The sequence below is a fragment of the Elaeis guineensis genome, chromosome 9, assembly GCF_000442705.2.
Source record: "Elaeis guineensis isolate ETL-2024a chromosome 9, EG11, whole genome shotgun sequence".
NCBI classification, from domain to species: domain Eukaryota; kingdom Viridiplantae; phylum Streptophyta; class Magnoliopsida; order Arecales; family Arecaceae; genus Elaeis; species Elaeis guineensis.
The window spans coordinates 87,501,091-87,516,020 of NC_026001.2; the positions used below are offsets into that span (position 1 = coordinate 87,501,091).

A 14,930-nucleotide genomic window follows, 5' to 3' on the forward strand; every position below is an offset into this window, starting at 1 on the left:
AAAGCTCCCGCTGACCTGCCCCACCACAAGCTGGGAATCGCTGTGCACCCAGAGTTGACCTATTCCAAGCTCCTTGGCGATCCTCAATCCTGCGATCAGGGCTTCATATTCCGCTCCATTGTTTGTTGCGGGGAACTCGAACCGCAGAGCGTACTCCGCGACGACTCCCTCCGGGCTGGTCAAGATCAGGCCCGCACCCGCGCCTGCCATGTTGGAAGATCCGTCCACATGGAGGGTCCAAAAGCTATCGGGGGAACTGGCTTCTTCGTCGGGGGAGTTCGGTTGAGTCTTCAGACCGTCAATTTTGCTTTGCTCAGGCTCGGCCTCCTCGGGGATGGTGCATTCTACTATGAAATCCGCCAATATTTGGGCCTTTATTGCCGGTCTAGGTTTGTAGTTGATGTCGAATTCTGTGAGCTCGATTGCCCATTTCGCCATTCTCCCAGAGGTGTCAGCTCGGTGTAAAACTGCCTTGATCGGTTGGTCGGTGAGTAACGTCACTGTGTGCCCTTGAAAGTAAGGCCGGAGTCTCCGAGCTGCAATCAACAAGGCGTAGGTCAGTTTTTCTAATTTAGTATACCTGGTCTCGGCGTCCCTCAACACGCGACTAATGTAGTAGACCGGTCGCTGGACTTTCATTTCCTCTTTAACAAGGACAGCTGCAAGGGCTGTGGGAGAGACTGCCAGGTACAAAAATAATTCCTCCTTGGGCTCGGGCTTCGCCAGCAGTGGGGGCGAGCTAAGGTAGCTTTTTAATTCTTCGAATGCCTGTTGGCATTCAGAGGTCCAACAGAAGTTCTTCGGCTGCTTGAGGGTTTGAAAGAAGGGCAAACATCGTTCGGCCGACCTCGCGACAAAGTGATTAAGAGCCGCAACTCTTCCTGTGAGGCACTGAACCTCCTTGATCGACCTTGGGGCAGTCATATTTTGGATGGCGCGAATTTTCTCCGGATTGGCCTCGATCCCGCACCCCGATACCATGAAGCCCAGGAACTTTCCTGAGGTTACCCCAAAGGCGCATTTGGTCGGGTTCAGCTTCATTCCATACTTTCGAAGAGCGCCAAAGGTTTCCTCGAGGTCGGCGACATGATTTTCGGAAGACCTGCTTTTCACGAGCATATCGTCCACATAAACCTCCATGTTTCGGCCGATCTGCTCCTTGAAGATTTTGTTCACCAGTCGTTGATAGGTTGCGCCCGCATTCTTGAGGCCGAACGGCATAACCCTGTAGCAGTAAAGGCCGCGATTAGTGATAAAAGCTGTCTTTTCTTCATCTTCCGATGCCATTCTAATCTGGTTATAGCCGGAGAACGCGTCCATAAAAGTGAGAAGCTCATGGCCCGAGGTAGCGTCCACCAGTTGGTCGATCCTGGGAAGGGGGTAGCTGTCTTTTGGGCAAGCCTTATTCAGCTTTTTGAAGTCGATGCACATCCTCCACTTGCCGTTTGCTTTCTTGACCAAGACAACATTGGAGATCCACTCAGGATAATTGACCTCCTTGATAAATCCGGCCTTGAGAAGTTTATCTACTTCCTCGGCTATTGCCCTCTGCCTCTCCAGGGTATGACTCCGGATTTTTTCTTTTGTCGGCCGATGTTTAGAGTCGACCGCCAGATGATGTTCCATGACCTCTGTGTCAATCTCCGGCATATCCGTCGGGATCCATGTGAAAACGTCCGCATTCCTTCGGAGGAAATCCACGAGATGCGTCCGCACCCCCTCCTCCAGGTTGGAGCCAATTAACACCACATGCTCCGCATTCCCATCATTCAAAGGAATTGGTATTAGGTCCTCGGTCGGACCGCCCCTCTCTTCAGTGAGGTCATCGCGCGCATCCAACCCGTCGACCGGACAGAGGTCCGCTTGATCGCTCCTTTGCAGGGCGATGTTGTAGCAGTGCCTGGCCAGCGCTTGGTCTCCCCAGACTTCTCCGATCCCCTTGTCGGTGGGGAACTTCAATTTCAAATGGTAGGTCGAAACAACGGCTCTGAGGGCATTGAGGCCGGGTCGGCCAAGAATTGCATTGTAGGCAGATGGCGCCTTTACCACCAGGAAATTCACCAGGGCTCTGGACTGCTTTGGATGCTGACCCGCGATCACAGTTAGAGCTATCATTCCTTCCGTTGGAACGGCGTCACCAGTAAACCCTATCAAGGGGGAGCAAATCGGCCTTAAATGACCGCCAAGAGTGGCCATTCTCGAAAAGGCACTGTAGAATAAGATGTCGGCCGAACTTTCGTTGTCGACGAGAATGCGACGGACGTCATAATTTGCTATGTTCAAGGAAACTACGACCGCATCGTTATGAGGGAATTGGACTCCCTGGGCGTCTTCTTCAGTGAAGACTATAGGTTCTTCAACTTTTTGCCGCTTGAGGGGCGCAGCTGATGTGCTGATTGCCTCCTGCCGGAATTCCCCTGAGATGACATTGACGGAATCCGGCGGGGACTGGTCGCCTGGCCACCCTTTGTCGGTGACCAGAGCCGGAGGTAGTCGTGCAGAAACCTCGCGAGAGGGCATCGGATGGGGAAAAGAGGATTGGGTGCCGAAAAAGATGGCCGGAAGTGGGTCCGTTGAGCGCTCCTTCAAGAACAAGGGTGCTGCGAAGACACACCCCTTCCTCTAGCGCCAATCCTGTTGGTGCAAAAATTCGCTTGCGCCGGAGAAGCTGGAGTCGGCGAAGCCGCGGTCGCCGCCGGGACCTGCAAGGGAAGTCTAAACCGGAGGTGGGGTTGCTCCGGCAAGACCCTCCGACGCTCAAGTCAGTTCTCTGCCTCAACAAGAATGGAGTGCTCGAACGGAGAATTTAGCAGAGTTTTGAGATAAGGAAAATGAGCTTAAAGAATAACGTATCTGGGTCCCCCTTTTATAAGCGGAGGAGGCAACGGATTGATGGCGACGTCTGTAACCGCCTGGTAGTGGGCCGCCCATGGTCAGAGGAATTGATTGCGAAAGATAGTGGGGTAGACCCGTGGCTATCGTCATAGCCCGCCACGTAGGGCCTGTTGCAGGTAGTGGAGCGGCGTCCGTTGCCGCTAGTTGTCAGCGAGTAGTGGGATCGTGCAGCACCTGCCGCAGGGAATGGAGCAGCATCGTGGCCGTTGACACAGCCTGTCAGAGAGTAATGGGTCCGCCGCAGGGGGCGATGGAGCCGCACGGAATCCGCTACAGGAAGTGGAACAGGATCATGGTTGTTATTGTGATCTGCCAAGGGGCGCGGATCTGTCGATCGAGGCTCGGCAGTGGTCGGAGTTCGGCCTTTGTAGGAGTCCGGGAGGGATCCTCCTTTCGGTTGAGGTCGTGGGTGGAGTCCGGCTCCAGCAGCTGGTACTAAGATCGGAGCCTGGCTCCCGTAGGAGTCCGGGTGGAACCCTCTTGGAGCCGAAGTTGCGGGCGGAACCCGGCTCTCGTAGGAGTTCGGGCGGAGTCTGCTTGCGGCCGTAGTCGTTGGCGTCGAAGATGAAGCTCGGCTCCCTTAAGAGCACGGGCGAAGTCCTCCTGTAATTTAAAATTAAAGGCGAAGTCCGGCTCTCGTAGGAGTCCGGACGGAGCTTGCCAGCAGTTGATACTGAGAGCGGAGCCCGGCTCCCGTAGGAGTCCGGGCGGAGCTGTTCTGATGTCGGCGGCGGAGCCCGGCTCCCGTGGGAGTCCGGGCGGAGCTGTTCTGATGTCGGCGGCGGAGCCCGGCTCCCGTGGGAGTCCGGGTGGAGCTGTTCTGATGTCGGCGGCGGAGCCCGGCTCCCGTGGGAGTCCGGGCGGAGCTGTTCTGGTGTTGGCGGCGGAGCCCGGCTCCCGTAGGAGTCCGGGCGGAGCTGTTCTGACGTCGGCGGCGGAGCCTGGCTCCCGTAGGAGTCTGGGCGGAGCTGTTCTGATGTCAATTTCGGCTGTGGGTATTTTATACCCAACAGTAGTCATTATGAATTTTAAGACTTTGATTATTTCATCTTTGGATTTAGATGCTCTGAACCAGTTTTGATTTAATTAAATAATTGAATTGAACTTTATTATTACATTTATTTGAGATACACCTGTTATTATATTTAAGAAGATGAATTTTGGCTTCGTGTTATCGTGGGTCCATCCCTCGATAGTATGGCCGTGTTATATCCCGGATTTGAGGCGTGACAGACTCAATATATCCGTTTGTCCTCAGCTCCTGGTATTATCAGAGGAAGGACTGCCATCTAAGCTTCAATATCTGCATATTGAGGAGTGCCAACGGCTGACATCATTTCCGGGGATGCAAAACCTTACTTCTCTTAAAGAATTAAGCATAATAAATTGTCCTCAACTCCGGCTCTCATCAGAGGAAGGACTGCTACCTGAGCTTCAATTTCTGTGTATTGAGGAGTGCCAGCGGTTGACGTCGCTGTGGGGGATGCCTCTCACACACTTAACTATGAAAGATTGTCCTAAACTTCGGATCATGGTAGAAGATCAGCTCTCATCTATTCAGGTACCCTCCATCCTCAATTTGAAGTGCTCCAATTGATTACTCGGAGGATTACATTATCATACGTTCTCTGATTGTTTGTTTTTTTATCTTCTGTATGGAACTCATACACCAACAGAGTTCTCTGATTCTCTTTTGCTAATGTACCAGATCGCTTCAAGCAACAAACTTATATCGAACATATGGTGGAACATCAACCGACGGGTTGATGATCTGACATCCACTGATCATGTACTTGAAGAGTTGACAATATGGAGATGCACGTACATCCCACCACCAGAAGACCTGCCCAACTTCACATCTCTTCGAAGCTTGGTCGTAAAGGATTGTCCTAGAATCAAATTCCTGCCATGTAAACTGCTCCCATCCACGCTCAAGTCCTTCGTAGTTGATGGTTGTGAGGATCTAATGTACTTGAAGTTGGCGCAGCAGAACCGAGATGCATTGGAGGAGCTACGGCTTGTAAATTGCCCAAAGCTCAAATGGGTGCCAGGGCTGAAGAGCCTTTTCTTCCCAAAAATCTTAAGAATAGAACAATGCCCTCAACTTCCGCAATTTTTAATAGAGGAAACAGAGAACAGAGGAACAATCGACGATTGAACACAGGAGAAACAAGTGTTGAATTGTGTGATGATCGAGCAGGCTAACAGTGCTGTGTCTCCCATATTTGATGCCGCAGATGATTGCAACTTGGGTCAATTCCTACAGCTCGGGCTTCCTACTGGTTGCAGCTCAGAGTCCCCAGAACAAATCACTGCAGAACCATCGGTATGGATCCTACAGCCCCATTAAATTCATTCTCGATTTTTTATCTAAAAAAAATTTCAGTTTTTTTTTTTTTTTTTTTTTTTTTTTTTGTATTTTTCTTTGGCTTTGATGCCAAAATTAAACATGTGCTGGCATCGCACACATGATACCATGCCAGCAGGTGTTTGCCATGAGTATGGGTACCGATATTTAAATCCTTGGTTCAACTTAACATTAACCAAGTTTGATTGCTTACTTGATTGTTTACTTGTTGACATTGTCCTGGCATCAATTCTTTTTTATTTTTTGGGAAATGATCTTCCTGAATGATCTTAACTTGTAGCACTTGCAAAGAGAGTGGTTTTGCAAATAGTCAACAGTCACACAGTGGGTTCAGACCAGAAGCATCTTTAGGTATGCCTTTTCCGTTGTTGTGGTTGTGTTTGCTGAGAACTGCGGTTTATAAAAAGGACTTAACGGCTTCCATTGCTACCTGCTGTGTCTTATAGCTTGCACAATTGATGATAACACACATGATACGGTCAGATTATATCCAACCTATTTTCAGCACTTCTCCAAGGCTTATATGTCGAGGATATTGCTTCTTGAAGATGGAAGTCTACTCTTAATACTCTTTTTCTTTCTTCCTGCGCAGCCCTTCAATGTTTCTCTAACTTCTTTTTTTTTTTTTGTTAAAAAAAAAAAATCTTTTCCCTTTTGTGAAGTTCTTGGTGTTGTTGTTTTTTTTTTTTGGTTGTTTTATTACAACCAGAAACAGAAAGTTTCTCTAGCTGCTCATTTTGAGTGAGAGCATATAATTATTGAGATACAGAGATAAGTTGCACATAACTAGAAAGAGAAACCAATGAAGGGCTCAAACATGTGGTTCCAAGATTGTACCAATGAAGGGCTCATACCTGTGGTTCTAATTATACCATTTCACTTTTCCAGTTGACAGACAAGGAGCTTGTGGCAATGATGAATTGTGAGATGGAAGACAATGACTGCAACCATGACAAGAACCCATTATATGATAATTATCCATTCTCCCATTCCATGATGGTTAATCAATTAACCGCACAGATGAAGCTTATGGGATCAAGCAGCTCCAACCAACCATGTGCTACATCATTTACAGACCCAGGTCCTTCAAGGCCATGGCAGCTGTCATTAGCTGAACACCCTATGATCTGCCCTCAGCAACAGAATTTAGCCCTTGCTTTTCCAGATTCTCAGCCATTCGAGCCTACTGCAGGGCGATCAGATGCTATCGTGACACATATTGACCATGACAATAGTGCTGTATCTCCAATATTTGATGATGCATCTGATTGCAACATGGGTCAATTCCTACAGCTTGGGCTCCCTTCTGGTTGCAGCTCGCACTCCCTGGTACATAACAATGCTGAACCATTAATATGAATCGGCACAGCCCTATTAAATCTGTTTTAATATTTATAACTATGACTGAATTTTAAGTTTTTTATTCTATTTTGCTTTGATACAGAATTGAACATGTGCTGGAATGGCATACGCACTATGCCAGTAGATCTTATCAGGTAGAATCTGTAATGCAGTGGGTTCAGGCCACAAGCAGCTTCTGATAGCTACTCGCTGTGTTTTGTGGCTTGCAAATTGATGATAACACAAGCAATCTATTTTTCTAGTCATGTCACATATGCAAGCATATGCATGGTCCTTGACTTGTGCATGCTTATATAAAGTTTTGAAATGTTAACCACTCTTTTGAATCCATTCATACAGAACTATTAGAAGTTTAAAACACCATAGGCACCTAATCCAATTTGAGCAGCTAGTTGTTCATGGTAGGTGATAGAATCTAACAATCAATAACGGGATAACATATTTTGATTTAGCCGAGTTTCACGAGCTTTAAGAACATTGTATAACCATGATAAGGATTCTCAATTATGGGCAATACTTGAGTTCAATTACCAGGATATAGAAAAACTTTGAATAACATTAGAGATCACTCGAAATAAGAATACTTGATGAATAAGGATCCATACTGTCGACTCAAAATGGTTGGGAAAAGGTTTGATGATTAGGATGATTATGACATGATCGTGCCAGGGTTGCATACAATATCCAAAGCTACAAGAATTTTTAGAACACATCAAAATTTGTTAACATGCATCTACAAGTATACAATTGTCAAATATGGAACTTAGGATTGGTCTTAGGATGACTGACATTCTAGGAGTCAACTTGTCATGTGTGTGCATTGATCTTCTAACCCCCCTAGCATTAGGATACCTAAATAACCAAGTTTGATCGAGGTGAGACTCATCTGGCATTTATATTAACTAAACTTATGTAAGTGCTTGGTCATTCTTCAAGATTCCTTGAGCACAGAAAGAACTTGGATTACAAAAAGAAAACAAGATTGATACCAAGGACTATTTCTCTCTCCAAAATCCATGGAAAACAAGATAGAGAGATATATGATGCCCATATTGAATTGAAAAAAGATGCAATGCCAATCATTTTCTAGGCAGAATGTCACTGATGAATGTTTTTCATTTTTTACCCCACCTAGTGATTCCTGCAGATCATTCTGTTCTAGGGACGACATAATGTGATTGTTCTGCTTCTCTTAGGAACATGCAAGATGTATACTTATGGGTCCCATTCTGTAGCAAAATTTATATTCTGTTTAGAACATAATGAGATGCACCATTCATCCTAACATGGTTACATAGATGTCATGAAGCTAGTGCCTCAGTTGCATATCAGATCTCAAGTTGATTGGATGAAGCATTCTATTTGTAAGAAGTTCTTTCCAGTGATATCGTTTTCATGATGTCACTTGAAACTCAAGAAATTCAGAGTCAGCAGAAAGGCATTACATTAATTCTTCTTCCAATTGAATAAGCAATAACCAGTCATGATCATCTTGGTCACGAAAACCTTTTTTTTTTTTGGGCAGAAACTAATGATATGTGATGATGGACAGACCTGTAGAATTTATTTCTGTTGTCCATTAAGACACCAAAATATCTATTCTACCGTATGATGCCAACTCACTTAATGTGACTGTATGTTCTTGGCCAGCTCACTTAAAATGATTTAGTTAACAAGGTTGCATGATCAATATAGGGAAAAAAAATAATAGCCAAGATCTTTATATACTTTTGCTGAAGTATTACGTTTACAGCAAAATAACCATAGGTTTAGCCGAGTTCTACTTATATAAGTGGACGGTTGGAAGTCTAAAGAAGGTATACAGTAAAGGCACTCATGAAACCATTTGGTTTTTGGAGTTTGTTCCATGAAACCTTCCTTCTCAATTTTGATAGATGGTAAGCCAATATAATGGTTTAATTGTACTATGGGATTAAAACAAGGATGTCGCTTGTCTCCTTTCTTTTTTTATCTCCGCTAAGAAATGTTGACGAGGTCATTAGGAGATACTATAGCCTTCGGTTGAACTCAGGAATATTATCCATCTCTGCGGGACCAATGGTGGTGTCACACTTTGTTCACTGATATTGTTTTTTGGTCTCTAGAGCAACTAAGAAAGATACGAAAAGAAGTGAAGAAGATTATGCAAAATAATTGTGTTCGTTCTTAGGTAGTCAGTGAACTTCTCACAGTCATTTTAAATTCAGTCCCTTGATCCCTGGGGAACTGAAAAAGAAGATTGAATGGATGCTTGAAGAATGGCATTATCTTGGCATCCCATTATCTCCAGAGAGAGACAGCTCTGTAGTGACTTCCTATCTATGTTAGACAAGGTCTGCAGTGATATCCAAAGGATGGACATGGAAGGATTTAGCTTTCACTGATGGATTACTTTGCTGCGGTCGGTTATTTTTTTCCATACCAATTGATTTATTAACTAATGTGATGCTCCATATAGGTTGCTGGATATTTTGGAAAAAAATTTTAGAGTTTATATGGGGCATAAGTCAGAGCACAGAAGACTACCGATTGCTTAAGGAAAACAGTGAGTCGAACATTGAACGGCAAACAAAACAATAGAACAAACACAATGTAGATGTTGTTGTGGCACAAGAAACAAGTACCAAGTTTGAGAACATGAGATACATGAAATGAAATCCTGAGCACTGTAATCTGGCAACTGCATAAATTTTTCTTATACTTGCAGAATAACAAAACAACAATGTGGCACCGGCATAGAGCTTGGTACCAACATGGCGTACCTTGGTTTCAAGCACCGTTCTATCCCAAACATTTGGTTCAAATCTCCAACCAAAATTTCCAGTGCATGAAACAACTTTTAATAATGATTGTGGCTGAATTATATAACTTTGGTTTTAAGATCCATGCAAGCATACCATGGATGAAAAATTGGAGATGCCAAAACAACGGCACAATGTGAAAGACTGCAATCAGTTCAAAGAAAATTTCAGGCCTCATCAACCTGCTTTAACAGAGGAAGCAGTCAGACAGATATATACATGGCATATTTGTTCTAAGAGAAAAGAAAATATAAAAGATAAATGAGGAAGCACAGGTTACAAAAAAAAAAAAAAAATTAAGCAAATTTTATTTTCCTTTTCTTTTCGAAAAATAGGTAACTGAGTAAATTATAACAGATAACAACCCCTCCATTGTTTTGGCAAAAATGAAGCTCCATGTACTAATACACAAGTTCCATATTTGTCACTGCAATCACAACTGAGCATATAAGGATTAGCTTGTATACACAACCAGGAATCCAAGTTTGAGAAATATAATACAATTACTTACCCACAAAAATCTCTCCAAGAAACAAAATTTGACATTTGTAGTTGATCTTATTGATCAGAGAGAAGTCCACTCACATTATTTTCTGAAGGGTTTGAAAGGTTGTTGCTCCTTAGGAAAAAAAAGAATGATGACTACCATACATGCTGCAATTATCTGAACTGCACTTCACCCACTGGTGTCAAGCTGGCACAGAAGACTGAATCTAGACTAAAAAAAAAGCAACTGATCATGTATTTTATCCAACAGAGTGCATAAATGGTACTTCTTCAAGTGTCATGTGTCAACTGAAGGATAAGACCCAATCCAGAATGATGTCCGCCCCCATTAGCATCTGAGTATGAATGCAATGTTGATGGTTACTCTCCCGAATGAGCTGACTTCCTGGATTTTGGATTTTTTGGTGAGGCTGTGCATGATATACCGAAGTCATTACCTGTCACATAGAAGGATGGAGGAAGACCATGGATCTTTGGCAGACCGGTTGGAACAGTATCGAGACTAAAGCCTTTCACAGCAGCCTGAGCATCAAGAGGTAATTCTTCCAATGTCTGGTGACAAATGGAATTTATTGAAATACATGGCACCAGTAGAAAATGGAGACCCAATATCTTACGAAGTTTGAGTTCTAAAATAAAATATTATGATAATGACAGCTAACAGAAATATGTTTATAGTGATGAGAAAACCTACCCTGTATGCCTGTTGCAAAACATGGAGTGTTTCACAGATATGTTTCCTTTTCGCTACAATGTCAGCAGGTTCCCTCAACATGTCTTCAAAGAGGTTTTCCCTGCATTGAAAAATCACTCCACTTAAAACCTGATATATCTTGATTGCATACAAGTGAGTAGGAAGCAGCTGAAATTTCTAGAGTTCAGAAAATCAACTAGATGAATCAGCTGGGTTGGCACTGATAACTTGAGAAGAAATTGTGTACCTGTAGAGTTTCCGAATGAGAACATTGTGCAGCTCCCGCTTGGTATGATTGACCTCCACATAAGCACCAAAAAAAAAATCAGTTACATATATACAGAAAGTAGTTGCAAATTGTGAGCATATTTCGATGACCTAACTACCAGACTAGGCTTTTCAAATAGGCCTATAAGAAAAAAGGATTACAGGGATGGATAATGGTAACTAAGAAAAAAACTTAGAATCAACAAACCATTTAGCAGGTATGAAAGAAGAACAACAAAGAGTTAGTCAGCAATTTATATGCATCTGAACTCTTGTGTTCCACAGCAAAGTGATTTTGAGCAAACCAGTCAAAGTTAAGGATGCAGATGACGGATTAAAAGTTTTATGGACTAGAAGGAAAGAGAATGGGCCTCACTAGACCATGATAGATCTCCAAGTACCTTGATTTTCATAATTGGTAGAAAAGAAAGAAATGGGAAGAAAATATAGCTTGCTTATGTAGAAAGGAGAGAACTAAAAGTTGGATCGTAAGTGTTGGGTGGATGTCTGGCCTGGACACCACCTCCCAAGATCCTTTCAGTACCACGCGATGCAGCAGGAAGAAAGAAGAAACAAAACAAAAGGAAAAACAATCAAAATACGTGGATCAGCCACAAAAGGGCTCACCTCCACGGGGCATGCAAACTTCACTATGAAAAGAAAATTTTACAAGAAGAGACCTCACCCTCAACCCTTGTACACCCAATTCTCTCTCACATGAAGTTCCCCTCACAAAAGCTCTCTCTCTTGGAGACCCCCCCTGAACCCTTGAAGAGCCTGGCGACCGCTGTCCAGGAGCCTCCTGCTCCTTCTCTCACAGCGCCCTCGCCTCTCTCTCTCTTCTCGGGGCCGTACGGCCTTCGTACGGCGAGAAATACCAAACCCCACCCTCTCTGTTGCGTCTCAGGGCGTTTTATAGCTAAAACATAGATTAAAACCCGTTTAGAAAGGGATTAGGACTCCTTAACAAAGCCAAGAAACCCTCCTGACCGTCGGATTAAGACCGGGAACCACTCATGCCGTTGGATCGCGCTCCGGTCCACGGAATAGTGCCGTGGACCGCGAGAAACGCGTGGGAAACGCCCACGCGGTCCACAGACAGGGCCGTGGACCACCCGGTCCACGGTGGACCGGGGCAAGGGCCAGCAGGCCTGCTGGCCTGGGCCGGCGCGCGCCTGGGCCGCGCGCCCGGCTGGGCCGCGCGCCCCGCTGGGCCGCGCGCCCGCCTGGGCCGCAGGCCCCCCCTGCGCGGGCCTGGGTCGCGCGTCCCGCGCACCGCCGCCTGCGGCCGCACTGCTGCCGTCCGCCGCCGGCGACGCCGCCTCGATTTTCGTGCTATCTTCGAAAGCTCGTATCTTCTCCATCCGAGCTCCGATTCAGGTGATCTTGGTCTCGTTGGACTCCGTTTTTCGCCGCGAACCTCGCTGTGGGCTCAATATGGGCTGAATCTCGAGGCGTCAAATCCTAACAGTAAGGCTGTATGTTGCAAGTGAAATAAAGGAGAATCAGTCTAAGAGGGAAAGAAAAAAAGAATTATCTCCATGCATAAAATCCCACTCTTAATCCAGTCTTTAAGTACATGAGTTCGTAACTCCTCCAACTATAGATCTTTTTGGGGAAAAAAAATATCCCATATATAATAGGATCTTCAAACAGATGATTACTGGTTTCACCACCTCACAACCATGCCCAATTGCCCACACTATGGATGCATTAATATTATATATGATAATCGTGATGTATGAATTATAGTCAGCCAATTTTTAACATAAGGAACAACAAGCAAGTTGGATATCATAGGGGCTTGTGTTAGAGTTTGCAAGTTTGTAAATAACCAGATCTATAAATAGATAGAAAATTCTTTTACAAAATTGGAAAGTTCGATGGTGCTACATGTCAATATTCATTTCACCAAAAAATAGTTACATGAAAGGTCAGTTTCTAAACAGGACATATAAGACAGCTTTTACGTAAAAAATTGTGCTAAACTAGGTAATGCAATCAGCACTATAGTAAAGCCTAAACTAGTTATTGCTTAAACTCTTGAAAAGAGTGGACTTGTTCTGATGAATATAATCACATATTTCAAATTTAATCATAAAATACCATAAATCCCAGTTTAATATTCAAGATTTTCTAAAATTCATAGATAACAATTTGTATAAGTTAAAACTATATCCATGTGCCTTACTTTAAAGGGGAGTCACCACATCTTATTTGAAGAGAACTTGCAAGGTAGTTGAATTGTTTATAAGTAATTTCTTTAACAGGTGTGGTGCTAGAAAAAATGTTTCATCATTTAGTTTAACATTGATGAAGAATAAAGAGATTGTTATTTCGATAATGATAGTAGCCAAACATTTCTCTGACTGGAAAAATACAACTCTTGTTATGCAGATAATTATCTCACCATTAAAAGGAAAAGGTTCTTCATTGTCTCTAGAATCACTGCCTTTTCCCAATTGCCCACTGGCCAGAAAACAGAGCAGACTAACAGCTAGCAACTCATCATTGTATTTGGTAGGTGAGCTTCTTTCTTACTCTTTTTCTATTCTTTTCATTCCTTTCCTTGTTTAGTAAATAGGACAGCAAGGGGTAAACTGCTTCACCCTTTCTGCTTAAAATTTGGGTTAGTGTAGAAAAAAGATTAGTTGAATGAGCATAATGTAATTGAGTTTCAGGTGCACAAGTGAGAAAAGCACATTTAAGACTAACCCTAAAGAAAAAGGACAGCAAAGTTTTAACTCTGAAGTAAAGTTGGCATTCTTTGATCTCAAAAGTGGGGAGCACAAAGGGTAATTTAGGGAGTCTTCATATGACAAAAATTACAAATTCTTGAATTCTTTATAGGATTCAATTTATGTTGAAAAACAAACAAAAAGCTAATCCACTATTTTACATTATATCCTTATCTGATTCAGATTAAGATTCTCAATTTCAATTGGATACCTATTTTGTACCATATATGTTTTGATGCTAACCATCAGATCAATCAAATACAAGCTGAAGTTTGTTGGCATTCCAAAACCTTCTGGAAGCTGCTAGCTTAAGACTGATGTCAGCAGCTATCTGACATCTAGTGTCATGGTGTCATTATTAATGAACACTAAATCAGGCACTGTCAGATGTCCCCCAGTGTTTGCTGCATCATTGGCCAGAAAATCACTAAATCTTCTAGTTTGCTGTACTCAAACCCAAATGTTAGCTTTAAATTTGATCCCAGTAAAAATCGTAGATATTTTGACCTTGATCTACATCTCCTTTGAAACAGAGTTTTTCATTTTCCACTTGTTACTCAAACAACCTTCTCTCTCTAGAGATACCCTGAACTTTTGTGGGTAAACTGGAGTTTCCAATGGCAATGTCACCTCATTTTTTAAATCAAAGGGCATCTTTTTTGGGTGACAGGATTTGTTGCATTTTAGACTGATTTTTGTTTCAGTTATCTATGTTGATCTAAAGCTAGATTCCTTCAGAAAGTGGTGACCTTCTAAAAACTTCCAACACTATATCCCACTTGTTCTTTGACTCAATCACACTAAATCTACACCAAGAAACCTTTGAACAATTCTTATGTAAAAGTAAAAAGAATCACTTTGAGATTTGGTTTGATCCTGCTTACCGCAACTTCCGAACTGCGTCTATGAATCAGAAAACTTGATAAAATACCAAAAGCATATGAAATTAATTAGCTGATTGAGTTTCATAAACCTTATGCTGAAAAGCAAGATGAATATTGCATGTTGTGCCTTTTCTTGTCAAGCCCAGATAAGACGGCATTTCTTATTACCATGCAATCCACCATATCTTTTCGAAGGTCAAAGGTCCCACTGCAACATTCATGCTTACGTACTTGATATAAATTCTCTATATTGATTGACTACAAATAAACTGACAGCACCAGCTAACAAGAAAAAATAAAGTACTAGTTCATTTGTCTCAACTCCACCAACACCAAATTGTAGAGCTCTACACAATAATGGGATGCTATATGCTATAAACTTGAATGGATGAGATTTCTATATTTTTTATCAAC

The 14,930-nt window shown here is 43.2% G+C and overlaps 1 protein-coding gene and 1 pseudogene across 1 annotated transcript; one reads left to right on the forward strand and one right to left on the reverse strand.

Moving 5' to 3' along the window:
* The first annotated feature begins 4,130 nt into the window (after positions 1–4,130).
* On the forward strand, positions 4,131–13,507 carry LOC114914505 (uncharacterized). Its single transcript, XM_029266462.2, has 5 exons — positions 4,131–4,456; positions 4,604–5,221; positions 6,152–6,592; positions 6,708–6,759; positions 13,292–13,507. Exons 2-4 carry the CDS (start codon positions 5,084–5,086, stop codon positions 6,711–6,713), a joined length of 585 nt encoding a protein of 194 aa, XP_029122295.2. The 5' UTR covers positions 4,131–4,456; positions 4,604–5,083; the 3' UTR covers positions 6,714–6,759; positions 13,292–13,507.
* LOC109505192 (dynamin-related protein 3A-like) overlaps positions 10,211–14,930 on the reverse strand; it is a 41,456-nt pseudogene continuing 36,736 nt past the window's right edge.